Source organism: Helicoverpa armigera, chromosome 1 (genome assembly GCF_030705265.1).
Source record: "Helicoverpa armigera isolate CAAS_96S chromosome 1, ASM3070526v1, whole genome shotgun sequence".
In the NCBI taxonomy this organism is placed as follows: domain Eukaryota; kingdom Metazoa; phylum Arthropoda; class Insecta; order Lepidoptera; family Noctuidae; genus Helicoverpa; species Helicoverpa armigera.
Genome location: NC_087120.1, coordinates 16177877 through 16202976, shown reverse-complemented (window position 1 = coordinate 16202976; position 25100 = coordinate 16177877). Strand labels below are relative to the sequence as shown.

Below are 25100 nucleotides of genomic sequence, written 5' to 3'. Positions count from 1 at the left end.
ACAAGCATTCTCTCAGTCAACCCTTAACATTGAAAAACCGTTTATTCCAACTTGGCTGCAAAACAGTACTTTTTAAATGTCAGGAATTTACAAAAGACAGTCCCCAAAAGTTCAAAACTTCTTGTGTGTTTTTACTGGGAAGAAGAAGTGGCGCAAGAAACTCCCCAGAGAATATGATAGGTGCACTTTTGATGTTCAAAAAGTGCGGTTTTTGCACAAGTATGTAAATAAATCATTTAATAATCAACTTACCCATTCGATTGATCTGCACTTGTCCGCTAGTAGTGGGTCGAAGACCCAGGAGTCCGCCAGCCTCTGTGTAACGTACATTATGTTATTACATGTAGTATTTAATATTTATATAATCAAATTCAATACACACACAATACGTGAAAATAAAATAGGTCAGGCCCATGTTCACTAATAACATAAACATTACTGAAACTACTCTGTACTGTATGGAATTTTGTCGTTCAAGAAAACTATTGTTTTAAGAAAAACGTACGTTTATGTTATCAGTGAAATTAGGACTAAATATTACATTAATACAATGAAGACATGTTTCTGTATACTTAATTTACGCCTACCGTTTACTATGAATATACTCGACCGTATGCTAACATACACAATGATTCAATTATGATTTAAGAAATACAGTTACTAGGTAATATAACAACTTGTTACAGAAAGGGCTTCTGACATTTTCCTTGGAGTATGAGTAATTTTGACGTACATGAACATTCATAGAAGCCGCGGGTTATTTAATTTCTATTATTCCACGAACATTCATAGAAGTTAAAACAAAGGTGTTCAATTCGCATAGTGCATTTAAATTATTTATAAGCTACACAACAAAGAAAAAGTTAAGAAATTAACACATTCACCGTAAGGCCCGAATATTTAGTAACGTTTCAAAAATTAATCAATACAATGTCACAAACCCATTCTATCGTGCATATTTACTCGAAAAAGTGCAGTCAATGAAATCAAGAAAAATACTTAAAAATCAAGCAAACATACCGAAACAACTTGACACGTCCGTAGTACTAAAAAATCTTCAGAAAATATGAGTTTTTAATACAAATCAGTTGGATAAAGTCCCCTTTTCATAGTTTCTCAACGTTCGTTCCCATTCACTGACCCGACTTTCCCGACAAAAATGCGCGCGTATAACAACCTACCGCATGCAATCAACAACAGAAACAAACCACATTAGTTTTACGATTTTTATTGTTTTTAGAAAATAAAACGTTACTATTTTTTACGGTGCAAAAAAAGACATCGGCACAATTTGATTTGGTACGTTTTATTTGTTTTTTGGTCGCCCACCTTGTTTGGACTTCTCCATGGCTTCCTTGACCTGCCTTTCCTCGTGGTCTCGCATGGACTGGTTGACGATCTCGTCCTCGGAGTAGCCCGAGAGCCGGGCGCACTCGGGCAACTCGGACTCGGGCAGGAATGGGGTCTCGGTACCGGTCGTGCCGATACGGAGCACGTTGCGTTTTAAGTCAATGTTGCACTGTGTACAATGAGTCAAGTTAAGATTTGTGTTCTATTTAACACTAAGAAAGACTACGTTGGTCGTGACACATATAATAAAACATTTAAATATGTTACAAAATTCTGAAACAGTCTCACCGATTAGATGCTTAGAATTGTCGGGTAGTAAATATGAATAAAAAATTTCTTACTTACTTGGAATTATTCATTTGGAAAAATAGTTAACATCCTTCAAAAACCTGTAGGTATACTAGCTGTTCCCAGAGATTTTTGTGTCCTTTCTGTGGCTCAAAAAGTCTGTGTAATTTTATCTTAAACCTATTCAGTAGTTTAGCGTGAAAACCAGACAAACATACAGAATTACTAAGTAAAGATTAATTTATGTTCAAAATACACAATAATAACAATTCTAAAGACTTTGCAACACACACAGTTAAATATTAAATGGAGTCAGGCATTACTTTGTGAAAATCCGTGACATTAATATGACAAATCCAAGCCTTGATATATCAATAACTCAGACACCAATCTATTACGGGTAGTCAAGCCCGAAAGAAAGAAGCCAGTAAGTCTGACACCAGAACCAGTCTAACCATAGGTTCTGGGTTGCCCTGGTATCTGGGTTGAGGAGGTCAGATAGGCAGTCGCTCCTTCTAAAACACTGGTACTCAGCCACAACCGGTAAGACTGGAAGCCGACCCCAACATAGTTGTGAAAAGGCTCGAGATAAGGACATTTAAAGAGTTTGTAATTACCTGATGTCGTTTGAGCATGTCCAAACCGAGGAGCATATCCATCGGCTGTTCCTCGAGCACGGAGAACGATGTGGTGAGGAAGTCCTTCTCGATCCTCATCTGCACCATGTGGATACGCCCGATGATCCTCTGCACACCGACCCCTTTGGCTATACCTGCCCATCTGATGAAGAAGGGAAATCAGACATCAGAGATATGTCATATTTTTGTTTAATTTTTAGCGCGAAGCATCAGCTCGTCGTAGGCAGATAAAATTCCTTTTTATTTAACTCCAAAACGACATTTAGGGAAGTAAGTAGACAATCCACTTATAAACGCACATTTTCTTAAATATTTAATACTTAAAATACACACTTAAAATCTATATGTAATATGCAAATAAGTAAATCGAATTTACATGAACTTAAATAGATGGATTTTTTTATACCATTTACACACACACACTTCAAAACCACGCGAGCGACACCACAGCAAAAACGTAGTATTGTAAACGATAACGCATGCATAAATTGACCTGCCTTACAATTAACTGCAATAAAAACGTCAGACACACTCGTTGAGCACAGAAACTTATACTATGCGTACCACACGCTATCACAGATCCGAATACTGCGAATATATTAAGGGGGAAAACTTAGCTACTTTACCGCCAGTTGCAGAAAGATCCTTTAAAATTAAAGCTGCTTTAAATGTATTGGTAATTTTTCGTGCTTTTTATATTGAAGACAAAGAAAGAACTGACGGTATGTTTATAGTAATATAATAAACAGGAAAAAAAAATTGTTTGCTTCTTTGTACCCTCCTAAAGGCTCAGATACTAAACCGATTAGAAAGATTATTTCAGCGCAGAAAAGCTTCACACTTCCGAGTAAGGTGTACACTATATTTATAATGTCCTTCTGGCAGTCTTTCGACGGCTGTTCTCGAAGATCAGCCATTTTCCAACTGCTGGCAAATACTCATAGACTATTTTCTACCTGGGCACTCTTCTTGTCGTCTAAAAACATACCTACCTGATGTTGACTTTAATCGGCATAGGACATATATTATAGTGTAGTTTACGCCCAGACATGGATGTTATTTCAATTCATTTGTATATAGTTTAGAGGTTTTTTAATATATTTTCCGTCCATCAAATTAAACATAGATTGTCAATCCAGATGTATGCACATAAACAGGACTCACACTATTATTATTAAATCTATTGACTCTTATATTCTGCGGGCCCGGCAATCCGAAAAGAGCAGCGATCATTCTCACATTTACGTACTCTCCACTCTATTTGTTGCTTTGCGGAAGTTTCCTAAAATCCTACAAAGATTTCGGCCTGAATTGGGAATCGAACCCGAGGCCCACACTTAACCAACAGACTGCTATAGAAACAATGAACTTCAAAAGTTATTTTTTGTCTAAAATAAACACTCCATCTTTTCTCTGTATAAGTTGTCTCAAGTGTTATGTTTTCGACTTTATTTGGAACAATCTGAAAGCACTTGTTTACTGTGGGGCTAAATAAAAATACTCTATAAAATTTTCCTGTAGGAAGCATGGAAAAAAATACAAATTAATAACAACAACATAATAATCCTCTAAACAAACATGTTTTTCACAAGAAACAGATTTCTCGTGAAACTGAATACGGCGTCTCTAAATAGATTCTCAACAATACCTGTGTTGAAATCATAAGGGTGGCTTAATAAGTCCGTATAAGTGAACAGTAAGGCTGAAGCTACATTGCCTGCGAGAAATATCGTGTAATATACCCCGCACATAGAATATTACTAGCGATCATATATTTTACTTTCAAGTTAAACTGGATTATATCCAAAGAGCTGAAGCCTGTACACTATAAACTGGTGCCCGAGACTCAGGCTAGTTTGGGGCCACTGGGTACTGGAAAATGAACGATTTTGATATTTTTATCTTTTGAGCTTTAATTTCTTTACGTATTACGATCAATTACTGCAATCGGCTTCATTATATTATTCATTCATCTACATATTAGCGAAATGGAAGCGAAAATACGGCAGATTTTTGTCTATTACGTAGCCATAGCATGGTCATCGCTCCAATCGCTTCGCAAATCTCTAACTACTGTAGCCTCAGCCTTATATTGAGTAGTAAACAAAAGAACACCGGTGGGTGTTAAAACTGATATTAACGATGCTCCTACAAAAGTATTAATAAGCCAATATACGTAGGATTAAAGTCATAACAACATTGGAGTTCAATGCACGGACAAATTCTTTGTAATACGTTATGATGTGAAATTTCACCTTGAGAGATGACTGCCATCAAATAAATATAAGCTTTTTACTACATTAAATCGTAGCAAAAATTATAAAGCCGAAAATCATTCACAGTATCTATAAATTTTTCCATGGGGGACGTAGAAACAAGTCTATTTTTATCATGGTAGGTATATGTATCAATTCTTTCCCCCTGTTACGAAGCAGGGGAAAATTCGGGGAAAGTAAATGTTTCTAATTATATTTTTATGGGTTTTCTTTTTAATTGAATTCTTTTATATCAATACAAACCCACAAAATTATTCCCGACCCCATCAGGCTATTTCGAAATATTGTAATATCGATCACAAAATCATTTGGATACACAATTTTGAGATAACGGTGTAACAAACTGTTGCTTGTTTGTAGAATCTACAAATATAATACTATTGCTGAATAAAACATTTCAAATGTATTGAAATTCTAATTTCGTTGGTAACTCCACGCTAGGCCACAAGTTATACGTTCAAATATCTTTAACGATTTGTCTTTGAGCAGAGCCACTTTCGGGCTCTGCCCAAAGACAAATCAAAAAGTTTTTATTTCAAATGGATCATATTAGGTTATTGCTATAAGAAATCAGCCAGTAGTTACACGGTTCTAAAAACGTTAACCAAATGGAGATCATTATGAAGAATATATGGATACTCTTTCATGGATACTCTTTTCAATAATAATATTGTTCCCCTCTGTCTACTTCGCTTTCAAGGTAACTTTTTTATGTGATACGGGGGAAATAAGCAACTGGATCCTCACGGTCTTGATGGAAAGTGATTATTGTCTCTATTCGACACGTGCAACAAAGGTGTGCAAGGGCGTGGCCGGGCGGCATCGATATTTTGGAATACATGGGAAATTTACCGACGGGAGTTGGATATGTAATGGGAAAGCAAGGGGTTTTAAGAGGGGATAGATTGGGTGTCCGGTGCCCTCAATCACCTAACAAAATAATGAAACAACACCACTTCACGTCAGTGGTATGTAAGGCGTGGTTCCCCGCTCGAATTCAGTTTAACTTGAAATAAACGTGTATCTATTCCATTAAAGACATTAATACTACAATAAAACTGTGTAAATTAGACAATTTGACGATCTGTCATTCGATCAAATACACGAAAAGATAAAGTTTGCAGTGGCATCATAAATCGTGGTACATCGTTAAAGTGAAGCGAGCTTGCACTCGCCTGATTGAATATATTGCTTTGACATTTGATTTATTACAATGCCATCAATCAGTCTGCTATCGAATAATGATGTTTCAATTGAAAAACACGCAGAGCTCAAATGTTACATTAACTAAGCAAGAAAATTCATCAAATTCACACATTTTACAGACATCTATCAATACTTATCATTTACTGTTCATCAAATCAAACATTTCTTTCTACGCAATTAGTAACAATGCAATGCAATTATGATTTTCGCCTTGCTAGACACACGATCGCTATGAAATGATACTACAATAATAAGTATGATTTTAACGCTCAATCCTTCTCCGTGTGAGAGGAGGCCTGTGCCCAGCAGTGGGACGATAAAAGAGTATTATTTTAGATTACATACCTAGTATCCACCAGTCGCATAATGTTGCATCGCTCGGCGCAGGCTGCTGACATGATCGTGGTCTGAGCGCCGGAATCGATGAATGCCTTTACTGGGAATCTGGAACAATGTTACAGTGCTTGTAAATGATTATCACTGGGACACAATGGGAATGGGGAGTTTGTATCACCACTTCAACTTCTAATAACACTGGTACTGAGAAGTTTGTTCTTTCTAGCAGTAAAACAGTGGTGAAGGGTGATGCCCACTTTAAATAAAAGTTTTTGATACCCATTAATGGGAAAATAGAACTTTGGCGTCAAAGTGTCCTTCTAAGAACTAAAATTGTAAGGAAAATAATGTTTTAATAGTTATTGAAATGATCAGACATAAACGTAATTGATTAATACTTAATCAAAAAGGTGAACAAACTATCTCATGCAAATCAATGAATTTAAAAACAGCAGAATTAGCCTGATGTTTATTTGATATTGAAATGTAAATTCTAATTAACATTTAAAATGAAGGGGCCTGTCATAAAATTGTTTTATTCAGCTACTCGGTAGAAACGTGGACACTGAAAATGGTCAATAGACACTTTTATGTTGCCTTCATAATTTGATGTTAGAAGATGCTGTTATTTAAACAAATATACAGTAATTGCCAACACACATAAAATTTTTCATGTAAACCGCCAATTGGCTGTTGACGATTAGCTGTTAGCCTGTAAAACATCTTAGTTGCTGATGATGATGTGGTAAGCTAAGAAAATGATGACAGCAGCCCTATAAAACAGTCAAACATCAGAGCAACTGGAGCACCACAATAAAAAATGAAGACTTCACCAGTCACACTTGGGAATGAAGAACACGACATGAGGAGTGGGGAAGAAGTTGTTTAAAATAGCACTTACCCATTAACATGACAGTTGATGTACAGCATGACCACCGTGCCGAACGTTTCCGGGTTGTACTCCATGGCCGCCTCCATGTTAGCCTCGATGTTTTTCTGACGGATCTCCTCAGCAATCATTCGCTGCGCTTCTGTATCAAATGGATCTGAATTCATCATCCTGAAATAAGTCTAGCTTTAAGTAAAAGTCCCTATGAAACACCTATCTCAATCAATCCAATCTGAAATTTTTCACCTTATACGCTGTTGCTGGCGTTCCGTTCTAGCTAAGATTTGTTCACGAAGCACAGAAGCAAATGTATCTATGAAAAAGATTTACATTTACAATATTTATTTTTGTTAGGTTAATTTTGTTATTAATAATTACCGGCTGTTAGTTGCGTAGTTTTAACAAATTGCTTTGTTTTACTAAGATCTATTACCAGTTATTATTAATAATTTCTGCATACCCTTTGTTAAACCAATTGGGTGAATTTAGACTAATAGTTGTAGTTTGTGTCATTTTGTGGTCAGAGGTTAAGCCTGTTATGAGCTACATTGTTATCTATTTAGTCAGTTCCCTTCAGAAGATAATACTACATACTCGGACAGATAGAAAGGATAGAATAATTAAGTCCATATGCTAGAACTCCACTCAAGCATTACTAAAAAGACTTAACATAGTTTTGACTAATTTGAGAGCAATTGGCTCTTTCAAGTGAAACAAACACCAATGCTTGAATGTTGTTCTGAAATATAGACTTTCTTCTGCCTACACTTATCGCTATAATTAAAGCTATAAATCAATACTACATTTCTTAATTAAAACAGCAAAATAATATGAAAGCAATAAGAAACTAAAGAACTCAACTAAACAGGTATGCATTGGAAATAAGGAGAAGCACCGGTAATTATTAACATTGACAATAACATTAGCATAATCAAAACAACAGTAGTACGGACCTAAGTTGCCGCTGAGGAGCGCATCGGCTAATCTTGGGTTGTTCTGCTTGAGCAGAGCAAGCTGGTCCGGGTTGGCTAAAAACATCTCCCTGATGATGCGAGGGTCCTCCTCCACGGGTGGGTTCCTAGCCGCCATTGAGGTGCTTGCTGCGCCCGGAGGGACTCTGATGCCACTGAAGTCTAAGTTAGCTAACCCTGTAGGCAAAGCTACAAGGGAGATAACGTTTTAATTTATTTTACTAAAAAATTAACTCAACCTCTAAAAGATCAAAAAATATGCAGTCAAATTGGCATTAAATGTCATGATTATTTTTTATATGAAGGTGAAATATTTCTCTTTGTTTTCATACTGGCTGCCAGGTATAAAAAAGTCAAAAATACCCTCTGTCATCAGTGACAATAAGCATGACAATGCAATTTTAAATGCACAGTGAAAATACGTAAAGTGCGTTATCAACACGTACCTTGGCTGGAATCAGTCTGGTTGAGGTTGGAGGCTGTCTGCATCATATGCAGAAGCACGATCACGTCTCCATCGCGGACGCCGTGCTCTTTCAGAGATTTCTTATCTTCCAGAAGCGGCTTGCCGTTGTAATTCAATATAAAATCTTTCGCAGGGAACCCGGACTCAATCTCACAAAACGCTTTAAAATTTTCCAACTCCAAATCTTCCGAAACGTCTAAAACGAAGATTTCGTCGTTTAGGGTTGTAATCGTGACTTTCATTGTGAAATTAGGATGATGCGGCTACAGCGAATGGGCTGCGTTCACTAAGGTAAGTAAATACGTGCTATTTGATTTACACTCCGGGGATGACTGGCCAATTCATTTTAAATCTTGTTTGACCCCCTTGAGTACACTTTTTTGTGTCCACTTACTAACACAAGCACAAATAAACTCTTGGAACTGTTCCCTGCGATAAATAAAATTACAAAGGCATTCACTAAGGTGGACTCAGCTAGGGATGTGTGTTTTGCTGGCTTCCTCTCTACGCTTTGTGTCTTGATAACGGTCTTTTTATTTTAACACCCATGTTTTCAATTTAATGACACAAATTAATTTTTAATTTCAAATAGGTATGTTTCCGATATTTTTGCAGTTTATATAATTGACATATCTTATTTTTTTTCTTATATTTTTTAAATATATCGGTTTTCAAATCTATGACATACTTCTTCATGCTCTGTGTCAAATCGGTTTTGAGTATCTGTGGTAGCGGCCATCACTATTTTAAAAAGATTCATTTTGTACATAGTCGAAGAGAAAACTCGGTGGGGAAACCAGTGGAAACGAGTCCTTTGTTAGTTGCAGCTATATTTTCTTTTTACGTAGGTAGTCGCGAGTGCGGACTGTTGGTTTTGCTGGCTATTTACATTACTAAAAAAACAATGCGTTTGTTTTAGAAGCGGACATATTCGTGATTCTTGATTAAAAGCTAAAAGTGATCTGGATTTAATAAATTTACAATGTGAAATCGACACATGACGTAGAATGGTAAGATTTTTTGTTACACACTTATTTACTTATATTTCTTGTTGATACATTAACTGGATGCTGGTCAATGGAACTGTATTCTTTGTTCGTTTTTACCTTGTCATAGATTTTTTCTACAGCGAAAGCGTGTTGACGAAACTAAGTGAAGTAGTCGATGTCTGAATAGATCATGTTTTTGTTATTGACTAATTTGGGGCCATTTCTTGCCCTTTGGTGGTGGTTCTAATATGATTCTAATTAAGAAATAAAGTGTTCTATGACGGCTGCAGGGAAATAATCATGATCCAACGTTCTAGCCAGCCAATTCCCTCGAGTGTCTGTCTACTTACGAATTTATCATGAATTTGAGCCTTTTGTAAAATATAACCATTTCTTTAATTTCGTAATTCATGCATAAATTAGTAATCGACTTAATGCCTAATTAGAATTACTCATAGGTCTTTGCTTTAAAATATTTAACAAATGTTCTTTGAAATATCTCAAAGAACCTACTCATTTATTCATTTCTTTGGTTTCTGAGAAACTGATTCAGTAAGTATATTTTTAAAGTAAATACTAAGAAAATTCATATCAAAAAATATTTTTGCTATGATTATTCATAGCCAAATATTTATTCAGAATCAAACAAAAAATATTTTATGTACTATACATAAATTTCTAAAGTAGTTTTCAGAAGATATGATTATTTACTCCTTATTCAGGTTGTTTAAAGTAGGCATTAGAGTATTATAAACTTCTATGTATGTGAAACTCATTTCTGAAACACACACTCTAGATGAGGTGCTACATTGGGCCATACTACCACTTAACTGTGGGATATTTTTCCCACTAAACAAAATATCTAAGGGTTCATGCTTGACTATTTCATTTCTATGGAAAGTTTAGACTTTCCACTGCATTATTCAAGTCAGGTGCAGTTTCCAAGTAGATAGAACACCATTACAATATAAAGCATCCAGTAACAACAGTAGCTCCTAAATTTTCCTATCTGAAGACTATCTGACTCTCATTCTCTGGCACTGTTGAACTGGCTACCTCTCTTCTATTTTGCTGTGCCCATCAGGGTCCATAATTGTAACTATCATTTTATATTTTCCACCTAATGTACATTATGGAATGCAATAAACAATATGATATGGCTATCTAGGCTTCATTGTCACAGTGTTAAAACATTCACTGATGGACAAAGGCCACCCTTAAGTTGGGGGTATTTGTCCAAACTCACGGAGCTGGGCATGGGTGTTAGTGAGCATAGTGTGGGATTTTCGCTTTGGAGATGTTCCAGACTTTATTTAATAAGTATAATATAGGGATTATAGTCTAAAAAGCATGAATACATAATACAATAAACCAAAGAATATCAAAGATAAACCACAAAGTTCATAGACAAGGTTTAAATTGCTCAAACTTTGGTAAAAAAGAGGTTTGAAGTTTGTAAGTCAGCTGTGTTCTTAGGTAGCTAACAGGTTCAGTAATTACATACATGACAACACAAAGAAAAAAATATGTTTTGCCATTATCGTTACAAAAACTGTTATTATATTTAGTAATAGTGGTCATAATAATTGCTGACCAGATGAAACACAAATATAACAAGTTATTTGGCTGATACTATGAAATAGGATTTAATTTAACAATAAAGTTTTTTTTAATAATAATGTTTAAAAGGAAAGAGTGATACAAAATGCAGAATAGAAGGAAAATTGCATAAATGTTGCATCAATTATGCATTCCTTGCCATGGTTTACTCATAATTCTTATCTTGCATATGATGTGTCAGACCTTATGGCCCTTATAAACAATAACTAATGTAATTTGTTATATTTGAATCTTAGAAACTAAATACAAAATAAACTGTCTTTTCCTTTTTGTAAGGTTTCTCCTCCATAGTATGTCATTTACAGCCCCTTAGTACTCTCAATACCTTGTAAAATGAAATAGTCTCTCAGAAAATTGTATCTCAAAATATGTATTTTCCGAGAATTCAGGGAACTAGGGAGCTCATACTGCAATTCATTAAAGCAGTATTTTCATTAATTAAACTGTAATAATGTTGTTGAGTATTTCAATTTCCTAACATCATTAAAACACTGTGAGAGTTACTATAAAATAGATATCTCTTAGGTTATAATGAAATAACATTCATTTCCCATAATTGAACCACGGCCAAAGGAGTATGTATCTGTTTTCCTTCAATCTGTTTACAATGCTATTTACTTCACCACCATTTAAAACAAACAGATCTCAAGGTTCCGAATAATTTTGCAACATACATGAATATAGATCCATTGATTGAAACCAGTGGCTCAAAATTATCAGAATTGAGCTTCTCAAGTACGTATACGCGACTTCGTAAACTCGAAAATATTAATGTAGTTCCATACCGATGAAAGAAAACTTCTTGTGGAAACCAGAGTTGATACGAAAGTTATGAATTCGCGTATTCGTCTTGAGCTAGTCTTGTATGCTGCCCACCAAAATGAAATTTATATTTGCTCAAAGATGTCAGTCTTATGATCTGTGCGAGTGTGTGTAAATGCACTTGCACGTTGTCTTTGTATGAATCGGCGACTATAGAGCGTACCTGAGCTTACGTATACAAAGAGAATCAGACGGGTGAGACACACAAGTATAGTTATCCCGTTTTCGTCAGATACAAAAGTTATGCCAATATTTCGTATTTATATTGTAATTTTCTTTTTAGAACTCCATCTTACTCCAGTCAATTAAAAGTATTTAACTATCAGCGAGTTGTAAACATGTCATCAGTGGGACAGTTGGTCCCCCAAGTGACTCGGAGCCCCCCCAACATGACGATCAAGTTCCCCGGCCCCCACGTCGAGGGGTCATTCTGCACATCCATCGATTACAACTATGACCCCATCATCAGCGTGCTCTGCGCTATGTACATCGCATTCGGGATTGTTTACACATTGTTCGGTGAGTTTGTCATGAATGTATTATAAGTTGCAGTCATCTTGCACAATACCGATGGGAAATAACAGGGTGGACGCATTCTGTCGATCCGTACCATACAGCGATAGAAGCCATAGCTTTCAATACCATACAAACTTGTATTGAAATAGCTACTCGGCTTCGGCTCTGCAAATATGCAATTTAAAAGCAAAGTAATTTTTCAATATAAACATTATTCTGATATAAAAATTCTATAGAGAATTTGAAAAAGAGATTGATCAGCTCTCAAAGGTTGTACTAAAGATTTGGCTATTGATTTTAAAGTCTTCAGTTTTCGCGAGATTACTCTGTTATTAAATTCCAATACCGTCTCTTAAAATATAAGTAGTTTGTATATTTGCATAGCCATCAGATAAAATAAACCTGTTTCAGTATGTTGTATGTATGATACAACAAATAGGCGAAATTATTCCGCGAACGGCCCGCGGTTTGTTTGCTATCATATTATAACGAAAACATTTCATCAGAATGATGAATATATTATATTAAATTAATGAGGCCCCAATCGTTTTAGAATTAAGTTTTATTTTGGCTTACAACGTTTTCAGTACAGATTATGCTTACACGCGCTATCTTTGGAACGGAAATGATCTCTTTAAAAAAGTATTTTATTATTTTTGTTTTTAAAATACTGTAAAGTACGGGAGATAAAAAACGATACTAATTAAAACCTCCTCACATTAGTTACGTTCTAAAAACGTTGCAGTACATTGAATGGTGCATGCGTTCGCGCATGTAACTGACATCCCGCTGTTATTTATGAGATCAATCTGTGTTAATGGTTACTCTTTGTTAAATTGAGCATTTTTGTTAATTTGGCTATTGTTATCTAGCACACCCAACAAAAAAATATTTTAATGTTATTTTTTTCGTAGTTTCAAACGATACCCGTTTGAACTTTTAGAGTGGACATAGACTTTTTATTTTTCGACAGTTCTATGAAATGTTTAGGCGCTCATAGTGTTCTAATTATGAGTTAAACTCTATCACTGACCACTGGCAATGGTGAAGAGTTTTAGGGGCAGACTTTCGTGAATTATTGACGTTCAAAAAGTGCCGTTTTACAGCTAAGTTTGAATAAATGATTTTGTGTTTTGAGTTAAAAGATAAAAAATATAATAATTAAAAAGTACGTACAGTTGCATAGTCTATTAAAACTTTTTACACATTTTTAATACTTAGCACGTGTTTCAGGATACCGATGTTTCAAAGCGAGTATGTTTCTGACGGGATTCACGTTCGGATCGGCCATCGTTTATCTAATTTGCCTCCAGGAATACCTGATGCCTCCGTATGGCAATGTGGGTGAGTAATTAGCTTATTAATCAAGGGGATTTAGTTACATTGAAACTGGAGCACAAATTTTCCTGTACCGGGTAATCAATTATTGTTGTTTTGTTCATGAAATATTGATAGCTTTTAGGAGAACTCTAACCGTCTTACCACAAAAACTTTTAAACGTCAGTTTATGCCTTGTCTAAAAAAATGTCAAATTATGACGTTGACATATGGTTCATTTTGCAGCCAAAATTTTATTAGACAAGTGTAAAACAGGGTTTAAAGTTTTTGTAGTAAGGCCACTAGTTTCTAGTACTTAGACATATCGTCAAATTATTTGTGACTTAATAGAGTGCAAAAGTGCCTGTAAAGTGATGGTATTTTGTAATGAAAAATATTTGAATTTAACGAAATGGTGAGGTCGCTATCATTCTTTTTCCCAGAAACTATAATACACTTAGGAACTAAGGAAGTTGCGAAGAGTGCACTCTTAGTGGAACTTTTTTGTCTACGATTTTAAATGATAGCATGTCATTCACCCATTTTTTCATCCTCATGCGTCAATACGAACTAAACAAAGTAACGTGTGGGCTAACAAGCTGACTACCGTTTAAGGTGCAATGCACTAATGCTTTCTATTTTCATAAAATCAATACGCTAAGTAATGAAGAAAATCTATCTATGTCGCTGCCATCAGTTAATGAAGTGTTGTGTGTTTAGGCGTGGCGTTGTGTGCCGGCCTGCTGTTTGGCCTCATCACCATGCTGATACAATACGTCGGCCTCTTCATGACGGGTTTCCATACTGGGGTTCTGCTGGCGATCGCTGGCCTCGCCATCTACGATCATTTCCTGGACTCCCGCCCCGCTACTGTAAGTATTTACATATCTGTCTGTGTGTGTGTGTGTGTGTGTTTCTAGAATATTCTGTGCGTGATCATATCGCAGCCATGCTTATTTGGGTCGCGATCGCAGTGAATGGCAATGACTTGTATGCGATTGATGGATAACATTGTCTTTTATTTTGTTTGTTTGGTTTACAGTTAGGTTTTACATAATTATCTATTTAGGTTCCTAGACTACGAAAAAGTACAATTTCTTTCGTACCGTTTACACTGGGGAAACGCAACATACCACCGGAGCATTTCATTTATAACTTATTCGAATTCGTCATAAAATAAACTAAATTACATTTTAAATGCATATTTTTGAAGAATTTTCAGTATTTGTCGTCCTTACACGTCATGGAACCTATTGATTCAGTGTAAATGATTCATTGTTATCTCGCGTCAGTCGCTTGACACACATTTGATTTCGCAAAACTTCGTTCATCCAAAATAAATATGGCGAGCTGAGTCATACAGGACATTGCTTAAATTATTATAACTAGCAGTTTCCAATGGTTTCACCCGCGGATAAAATGTAGCCCATGTCACCCGGGATTTAAGTAGCTTCCCAACAGTTAAGAATTTTTCAAATTAGTCCAGTATTTTCGATGCCCTTACCTGTACAAACTAACTAACAAATCCTCTTTTGAATATTTTTTAATACGGAGGAACTTCTGCCCGTATCCGGATCAAAAATAATAAGTATAGAGAAACAGTGAAAGGATTTTTAAAAAAAATCGGTTCAGTAGTTTCAGAGCCTCTATAAACAAACATATCCTCTTTATTATATTAAAATATTTATTGATAATCCTTTCACGTGGTTGATTGAGCGCTTTTTATCGTGCGTGCTCGCATTCGATTCCATATTTGTTTGTACTGCAGACAATGGTAACGGGTTGTTTTGTTTCCGAATACGATGTTTGTTTATTAACGCACCTATTATACCGGAAAATACCCAGTATTTGGTAATCGTCCGTTTTATAACATCATATCCGCGTAGCACCAAAAATGCAATGCAAAAATGGTATGGTGGAGTCATCTATTTGCTTTAAAGATATCGAATTACATGTTATGCGGAAATCGTCTTTGCGGTTAGTGTTATGTTAGCGAAGTCAAGTACGATTCACGCTATAATTTCATTTCAAAAGTACTGGGTAAATTATAAAAATATTCTTTAAAAACCTCTGATGCCATCACCCAGTTTGAAAAGAGTCGTAATGCCCTAATATCCTGGCAGACGGACGTATCTGAAAAGAGTGTCGTTAAAAATGTTTGCGAATTTCTTTCAGGTCGCTAAAAGCAATGTCTCGTTCCAGAGCATTTCTTTTTCTGCAGTAATTTACACTTTTAACTTCCTTTGACGTTCCGATGATAAATGGTAGCTACTTCTCCCGGTAGAGTAATTCCACAGGTACGGTCTGACCTGATTTTGTGCAAAAAGTGTCCTATGTCCTAGGTACTGGCTTGTCCCGGAAACGTGAACGGTTCCTACGGGAACGCGGGTGCAACAGCGGGGAAAAGCTAGCGATTAAATTAATAGGATGCGTCGGAGCCGTAGTTGCATCTAACAAATGTGACCTCAATTGCATGCTCCGATGTGTTTCACTCTCAGATGGACGGCACACCGCTACGCTCTTCCACTATTTATTTTATACCAGTTACCTATTTTCTGAATACAAACATGACCGAATTTCTTAAGTACTATTGCTTAAATAAATGCTTTGTACGAAAATAAAGAGTATTACGTGTGCCCGTTCGTTTCGGCCGTTGTTACTTTCCCACAAGAAAGTATGTATGTAAATGATAACCTGTTAGGTTAATTGTTTGTTCTAACAATAGGCCCTGAGAAGAAATGCCAATATTTAACTGAATTTAATAGTCGCTAAAAGAAACTTGCCCTTTTTCGCTCTCAATGTCAAGATGTTTTTATCAATAGCTTTATTAAGTTGGCAACATGATTCTCAGGTTTTCTCTCTTGGCAACCTTTGAGCAAAAAGTCTGAAAGAATTGAACAGTCTTTTTGTAGGGCATCGCACGTGACCGTTATTTTTGGCATAGGGTAACACCAAGGTTTACGTGTTTATGACAATGACCTTTTTCTGTCAGTCAATGAAACTATAAAATAAAACCGGCCAAGTGTGAGCTGGACTCGCGAATAAAGGGTCTCGTACCATTATACTGAAAGACAAGCAAAAAAAATCACGTTGGTTGTATGGGAGCACACAAAAATTTTATCTTACTCAGTATTTTTTGTTATTAAAATTTCAACTGTTTAACTATCACGGTTCAAGAGATACGGCCTGGTAATTGACAGATGAACAGCGAAGTTCGTAAAAGGGCCCTGAGTTACACTTTTGGACACAGAACCCTAAAAAGCACTCTTTTTAAATACATTTAAGGTTTGTTTCGAAACCAGTTTCATTCGTACAGAATAAAGCAATGTGACTTTATTGTGTCTCCAATTCAATAAGACTTCATTTTACATTGTAATGGATTCTCCAATAGTGAATGCATGATTCAATGTACGTATAAATACGTAATTGCTATAGATTAACATTGCTGCTAATTAACTAATTAGCGAAAGTATTGTAATCGGTATTATATACAATCGAATCGTAATTGTTAAAACAATCGATTAGTTCATGTAGATAGGTGTAATGATCGATTTAGATTTAGTAAGTCATTGTAATTTCTTCAAACAAAAGTTAAATATTGAAATAACGATATATTATGTAGCTGCGATTTATATGTCTAATGATACATGCTTATGGTGTAATACTGAAAATACACCAAAAATCCATAGGTTTTGTGATTATATATATTCCACTAACCATTTTCCCGCGGTTTCACCCTCGTCCCTTGGGAACTACTGTTCGTGCAGGAATAAAATATATCCTATGTTACTCGGGAAGGACTGTAGCTTTCTAATGGTGAAATGATTTTTGAAATCGGTCCAGTAGTTTCGGAGTTTATCAATTACAAACTAAAATATATATTTTTCCTTTATAGAGGTAATATTAGTAAAGATTGAATTATTGGAATTTTCATATTGTCGTATCAGATACATCTTTAAAGTATAAAATAAACGTTGTAAAGTAAGATGTCAAGGGCTCATAAAATGCAGTCTTCCTTAAGTAAAATGATATAGCCAGTAATTGAGTTGTGAAGATCGGATAGACGGTCACGGAATGAAATAAAAATCCGTTGCAACGAGGCAAGCAAGGTGACCCCGAGTACATGAGAAACTTAGATAATAATGTTATGTTGTTACAAGATTGAGAAGATAATCTATTTTAATATTATGGAGCTGAAGAGTTTGTTTGTGTCCTTATTGGCTTGAATGCGCTAATCTGACTAACAGTAAGACGAGTTTGAACAAATACTTCAGGCTTTAGACAGACAGACTGCATTTCAACTGCAATCCAACTGCAATTTGCAGATCAAGGGCAGTTTGAATGCAGTTGACACGACTGCAAATCAACTTCAGAACACGATTGCACGCCGACTGCATCCCAACTGCAATCGGACTGCACGTTTGATTTGCAGTTCTATTGCAGTCGTGTCAACTGCATTCAAACTGCACTTGAACTGCAAATTGCAGTTGGATTGCAGTTGAATATCAGTTCATTTGTATAGAGCCTTAGGCGTATACATACAACCCATTTGAGAAGCATGCACTCTTTTGTATGAACACTATACCTGCCCACTTTTGAAAATTGCTCTATCTATAGTGATGGTATCTATATGAAAGCTCTTAATGAGCACTTTATTTTAATATGCACACAGGCACCTTCGAATCCAGCGCGAACATGGTGTTTTCCATCAGTTACTTGTTGCTCGTTGTAAAAGTGAAATAATATAATTATGTTTTAAATCGAACTCCATATTCGCGTTAAATTTGCACTTTACTGCTACAGGATAAAATAAAGTGCTTATTAAGAGCTTTTATATAACGTAGGTTTCATCACTGAGTAATGTTAAAAATTGCTACAAATTGACGCATGGTTCTTTATCGAGGAAAGGACAATGCTCATGAAGTATGGAAAAAAAACCCAGGCCCGGCGCAAACGAAATGTAACTCAAAATATAGGTAAAAATAAGTAATTAAATATTACATAGGGGGCATCATCGAAATCAATATTGGTTTTTTTTGAGCATTGTCCTTTATAAGATACTTTTATCCCGGTACTTGCACGGGACGTGGGTGAAATCGCTGGCAGAAGCTAGGTAGTTAGTCACTACATAGTATAAAACAAAGTCGCTTTTTCTGTGCCTATGTCCCGTTGTCCCTTTGTACGCTTAAATCTTTAAAACTACGCAACCAATTTTCATGCGGTTTTTTTAAAATAGATACTTAGAGTGATTAAAGAGGGAGGGAGGTTTGTATGTTTAAAAACATACATTAAATAGTGGGGAAATGCTGCTATCCCGTGCAAAGTCGGAGCGGGTCGCTATTACATAAAGGGCAAAATAAAAAATATTCCTTTTTACCCGTATTTTAAAAGATTTTCTGCCTACCTGAGATCTAGACTAAAAATAGAGTCTTACGCTGGAAATGAAACGCTGATGAGTCAGTAATGGCGTCACTGCTGACTGCTTCTGAGTGATAATCACGACAATTAGTAGGCATAGGTGAGGGAAAAGATGGTAATCTATAGACGGTGCTGAGAGCTGAATCGAATTAGCGGCCGGTTTCAATAAGCTATCTGTTGTTTTTCTCACTAGAGATAGGAAGACATGTAAAATGTTCCACCGGTGTCTCTAGGGAAAAGCTCGCCGCAATGTGGTAAAAAAATCTAAGTCTTTATTCCAAATACTTCGTGAAAGCGAGACAGACAGACAGAGTTACATTCACATTTACCTATTATAATAGTAAAGATTGATCAAGATCTCGCTGATATTATTAATATAGCAACTATTACTTAATGTAATTAATTACATATACATCATAGACCTATGCTACAGTAACCCGTATTGTTCCCTACATTGTACGGTATGTTTTCCTTCGAAGCCAACACAATAGATAGTGACAATTATACATTAGGTGAAACAATGTAGCCGATATATGCCACGCGCCATATACAAATACTATGTACATTACATACGTATATGGTGTTTGTTTACCCTAAAACCTGAATAGGGGTCATTGTACTCATTATGTTGTACTATTATGGAAGTAGGTATCGATGGAATTAGAAAAAAATATCGGATTTAGCGTACATTGTGTATCGAGTGTGATTACGCGAACTTGTATGTATACCTCTAATGTGGGACCACCGTCATAAAACTCGTCGTATTATAAAGTCACTATTTTTTTGAAATAATGCTAATTTCATTGGCTTAGTTTATTATTAGTTTTTCACGTCAAATTATACATTGGCTACCACAATCAAAAACCACAGTTGGCTGGCTATGGCTGGAAAGAAGAAACGGTGATAAACAAACTTCCCAGCAACACAGCTAGCTGTCTATTACAATGAAAGTGTTAATTACCAAGAGATCTGTTTTAAAAAGAGTAACCATGGAGTTTCTTGCCGGCTCTTCTCCATAGGAAGCGACTTTTGGAATGGGCAACTAGAATCAAACCTATTCATAATCTTTGACGTTAATAAGTGCTTGTAAAGGCCTAAATGAAATAAATGATTTGACTTTCACTTTGAGATTTGTATGTCTATTGCGTGCGATAAACAATAGTTAAACTCGAATAATACAAGCCTAATGCAGCGAAGAAGAAAACAAATATTTCCCAGAGTATATTTTAAAATTGTTATGATTTTACAAAGGTTTCTAGAAAGGTTCCGTTTACAGTCTATTTAAGTGTACAATATTCATGAGTGTGTCTTTGTAAGTCTTTCAAGGCAAGACACTTACTCGATAGTGTTTAAAAATTAAACGTTTAGGAAGTTCCTGAATGTTGCTCGGGGAAATGTTTTGAAGCCTGTCAAATGTAGAGTTATGATGTTATAGATAGTCACCAAACCTCGTGGTTTGGAGAAACAGTTATCTGGCCATGTCTTCGTTATAATTTATAAATGACTGGTTTTTTCGTGCGGTTTCATCCTTTTTGCGACCTTCTTCTAGTGCCTTGATATATGTAGCCATATGTCACCAGTGGATAATGTAGATTCCCCTTGATAAAAATATATTTTTTAAAGTCTTTATAATACATATTAGTAGGTACAGAATATCCGTCTTAAGATACAAAAGTTACGAGCTATTAAAATAGAGCATACTTACATAAATTATCTCTATGAATTAAATTTTATTCTTTGATGCTTTTTCAAATAGTAAATTCAATTTTAACTAGGTTTACAGAGTATGTTTGACAACCGTGCAATGGCAGACGTATTCAATGACAAGTGTTTGCTCATTGCTTCGTTGCTTCGTCTCTGCACGTGTCTGTTTATCTACCTCGGTACCGTGTGTAATGTTGTTAGCCTTTTCTATTTACATGCCAGGTCTACTCGTTTGCAGAGCTCTGTGGTATATTTGATTTAATTCTCTTGGCGCTGGGTTGTAGAAGACAAACTTATACCCCCTTACTTCAAACACATAAACATCTGTTGAACACTTGTCTAAAAAGTGTGGCTGCAAAACGAACCTTATTTCAACGTCATCATTTGACATTTTTTTGAGAAGTGTTCAACGGACGTTTAAATGGTTTTTGTAGTAAGGCTGTCTGTCTTTCGTTTTACTAACCAAATTAATAACAAATAATTGGAATTTGTCATTTTTGTATAGGCTAATGCCAAAATTCTATAGCTATTGCAACAAAGATCAATATAATATACCGAGTGTAAATAAATTATAATCAGGAAATTAAGTAGATATTTGTCAATAATGAGGATATACACGTATTTTCTTTTTACGAATACAGGCAACTTAACATCCGTTCTATTTATATTATGGCACACGTTTCAATATTGATAAATAGGGTGAGATCATACCACTATTACACAGAAGTTGTATATTGTATTGCGAATTTCATGTACAGTTTTTGATGCTTGGCGAATGAAAATATAAACATTTTTTTGTTTTTATAAACATGCTAGCTCTTGGTACAGTCAACACCGGAAGTCTTTGGGCACAAGACTTGTCTGATGTCCGACTATAGTTATTTAGCGAAGATGGATGTTCGTTTTTTGTAATTTTGATACTGTTCAAGCACTTTTGTGGGTGATTGTACCTATACTTATAATGATTACCAGTTTACATTGCGGATGCAATCTTAGACAAATAATTACGTACTACAAATTATATGTTAATAAAAATATCTGCAAAAATGTTCCACTACAGTTTTTGCTTTGTTTTTGTTAAATCATATCGTCCTTGGAAATCAGATTACGATTCTAATTAGTACCGGTTATATTTTGGGTTCGATCCCCGAATTAGGCCAAGTTGTTGAATTTTTCCTTACGGAATTTTCCAGAATTTTTTAAGTATTATGACTGGAAAATTATCTGTGTTGTTGATGAGATTTTTTTATAGACATATTTTTGCCTGAAGGCATGTTATAAAGTTAATGTATAAACTTGATAGAGATTTATCAATCTAGCTAGTGAAAGTAGCGATGAGGATAGTGAAATCAACTTAATGATTTATTTAACGAGCACGTGTTAGCTACGTACACGAATATGGAAGCGAAAGTAAACATTATAATCAATATTTATAAAATGCTGTTGCGATTTGCTATTAACAACTGTCACTCATCTTTACTTATATGTTATCTATGCTTTAATCCTTACTGAATTTATTAATGCGAAAGTAACTCCGTATGTCTGTTGCGCTTTCACGCCATAACTACCAATTTCATGCCATAATATTAATTTTGAAAGATAGTTTAGAGTCTGCGTAGTGATATATCGGGTGTGTCGTAAAACAGAGATAAAGTTAGGAGTATTGAATGTTTTGACCAGTTGACAGCTGTCAGTTTTCAAGGGAGAATATCCGTTGCTTGTAATGACTGACTCTTATATATGGTGTTCTAATTCTCGCACATTTTTATTCTATTTACTTTGTTAGAAAATTTTTATTTTTTATTTTTACGTGTATTATTTTTTGCCTTGTGCTAATAGACATATAATAACCAGTATATTAACGTATTTAATTTAATGTGATTAGGTACGACACACTCGATATGCTACTTTTTCCTCGGTTTTCCCGGGACTGTGTAATACAGTGGGGAACAACTAGTGTGGTTACAATTACATATGTATAAATGCGAAAGGGAAGCGTGTTTGTTACGCTTTCACGGTAAAACGGTTGGATCGATTGAATATGCGGGCGTACAAAGCAGAGATCCTGGTTATTTGGTATTTAGTTCTATTTGGAGTGCGGGTGAAACCGCAGGATACAACTAGCTCGTACATAGCATTGCTTTAACCTCTGGAAGCGTCAATATTGTTACATTTGAAAGCCCATTCCTTAGGAGCCTAAGATACACTCTAAGTGCACTTAGAGTACTGCATACTGTTAGAGGGTAAAGCCATGGTCGGATAAAACAGAAGCTATGTGTATTGACCTGTATTTACCCCTGTGTACATACATTTATATACTAAATTTTGAAATGGGTATTAACCACCTGTATGTGTAAATCCATTTGCAAATACCACTACAATAATGGATGTGTGTATTAGTGCATAAGGCTTAGATTCCATCGAACGGAGTGGTCTGTCTAGTGGAGTATTTCTATTGGTTGTTTTAAACCTCCTCCGGTCTGATGCGCATTGGCAGTCTAGGCCTAAGTGAGTAATCGGCTTTAGTTATGAAAATAGATTTTGGATATATTTTAATTCTGAGAAATATGGGGCTTAGTACGCATGTACTAATCCTTACTTAAAATGTTATAAAACTTAAGTAACTCGTGTCTGTCAGCTTTCACACCAGGACTATCGAACCGATTTAGTCGTGATGCATAGATAGTTAAGATAGACAGATCTTCTAGATCCTGAGAAAGGTACGTAGGCTACTTCAAGCCTGAAAAAGTACATAGAGATGCGAGCACTAGTTCCCCGGAGTGCGGTTGGAACCTCGAAGAGCTAGTATAAAAACTAAATTATAAAAGAGATTTTTTAAGGGTTTAGTGACAGATTTTTATTATAATCGATCCGTCGATAATCGCTTTCCATTAACTGATACTTACATCTTTACGTCTGCCTAGAGATCAAAGCTGATTTTATTAGAATTATTAAAGTCCCTACTTCCCTAGGGAACCTGAAATAGCTACGTCTATTTAAAAAATATAGCTTCGTGTACTCCCAACAGATCGTTTAGGTCACTTGCTCAGCTAAATCTCTTAACCTGATTGACTTTAAAGCAATTACGTGGATTGCAGTGTGTCACCGTACGGTGGCCTGCAATCAAATGCAATTTTGCAATTCAATGATACGCCTCAGAACGGCGGGCTGTTAATGTCATTTAGTAACTGATCCGAAAATTGAGCGACGGTTTGTGTTGCTGGTCGAGACGGAATAAAAATAACTGTCTGTCTGTCTGTCTGTTTGTCTGTTAGGGTTCGAGTTTGTGGTGTAATGGCTAGCTTTTGATGATGTCTGAACTCTATGGATATTGTTATTGTTGTTAAGGTTTCTACGTTTGGTTTTAAGTAGGCACTAGGCACCGAGTTAGAAGTAAAGCTATAAATAATTAAGCTAAACGTAATTATGTAAATAATTTATACCAATTAGGTACTTCGTACGAGTGCAACTTGAATAACAATTAGCTGCCAGATAAAACATGAAACATGATTCTATTTTATGACTTGACAATCAATCACACTTTCATTGAAGTAGTATTCAATAACAATTGACACTGAAGTGCATTGTTTTCCAAAAAAACAGTCACAACTCATGAATACGGAAATTGTAGCAGCATTGAATTATGCACAATTTGACGGCACGCATACAATGACGTCAGGATATTGTTACAAACCGATGTTTCCGTTTGTACGTTAGTCAAAAATCTATATGTATACAAATTAATGCCACTTTTGGTTAATTTTATAACTCAAGAATGGTCTCACCTATCCAAACCAAGTGTTTAGGCTTTGTTCGGACTATTTAGTAGATGGTTTATGTGAAGTTTGCAGAAAATCGGTCGAACGGTTCTTCATCTATTACATTTTTTTAAACAAAATGGTGGACTTTATAGCACGGGCGACTAGTAACTTGTAAAACTCATTATATTGTGACTGTCCATTTTGTTCCATGTGGGCCGGTAATTGTGGCGCGTAGTGTACCTACAACTATTGTGGGCTCAAAATAATGCTTCCTGTTTCTATGATTGCGATGCCAATGCGAAAGTAAGCGTTTGTTTTTCAAACTAAATTTTAATATGTGAAATTCGTTTTATGAGTGCATTTCTATGGAACAAATTCATGTGAATTAATTGGATTTTATTGCGCTAGCGGAAATGGGAGTTAGTCAGAATTTTATCATACAATATTTCTGTGTGTTTATTCGAATATTCGAGAGTTCTGTTTATCACACAGAACAGTTCTGTGTAGTTTCATATATATTTAGTTCCTGTGAA

At 35.5% G+C, this 25100-nt stretch overlaps 2 protein-coding genes across 4 annotated transcripts in view; one reads left to right on the top strand and one right to left on the bottom strand.

Annotated features, from left to right (window-relative positions):
* Positions 1-1212: 1212 nt before the first annotated feature.
* LOC135117323 (protein DDI1 homolog 2-like) lies at positions 1213-8960 on the bottom strand. Its single transcript, XM_064036343.1, has 7 exons — positions 8401-8960; positions 7937-8143; positions 7230-7296; positions 6996-7154; positions 6104-6202; positions 2256-2418; positions 1213-1519 (listed from the first exon to the last, which is right to left on the bottom strand). Exons 1-7 carry the CDS (start codon positions 8660-8662, stop codon positions 1307-1309), a joined length of 1170 nt encoding a protein of 389 aa, XP_063892413.1. The 5' UTR covers positions 8663-8960; the 3' UTR covers positions 1213-1306.
* A 150-nt stretch (positions 8961-9110) lies between these two features.
* Positions 9111-25100, top strand: part of LOC110372464 (transmembrane protein 198) — a 29970-nt gene continuing 13980 nt past the window's right edge. Inside the window, exons 1-5 of one of the 3 annotated variants that reach the window (XM_064036351.1) lie at positions 9111-9236; positions 9340-9430; positions 12135-12370; positions 13601-13711; positions 14405-14556. In XM_064036351.1, coding sequence (XP_063892421.1) covers positions 12190-12370; positions 13601-13711; positions 14405-14556 — 444 coding nt within the window. In that variant the 5' untranslated portion in view covers positions 9111-9236; positions 9340-9430; positions 12135-12189. Of the gene's footprint in view, positions 9431-12134; positions 12371-13600; positions 13712-14404; positions 14557-25100 lie in introns of all 3 variants that reach the window. The other 2 variants (XM_064036349.1, XM_064036352.1) reach the window with 2 other exon arrangements.

Bases quoted from the DNA above. Each gene is read 5' to 3' on its own strand.
- LOC135117323 (XM_064036343.1), bottom strand. From the start codon at position 8,662: ATGAAAGTCACGATTACAACCCTAAACGACGAAATCTTCGTTTTAGAC. The intron at 7,155-7,229 runs GTGAAAAATTTC...GACTTATTTCAG, and splicing joins CGCCAGCAACAGCGTATAAG to GATGATGAATTCAGATCCAT. The intron at 6,203-6,995 runs GTAAGTGCTATT...ACATTGTTCCAG, and splicing joins ATCAACTGTCATGTTAATGG to ATTCCCAGTAAAGGCATTCA.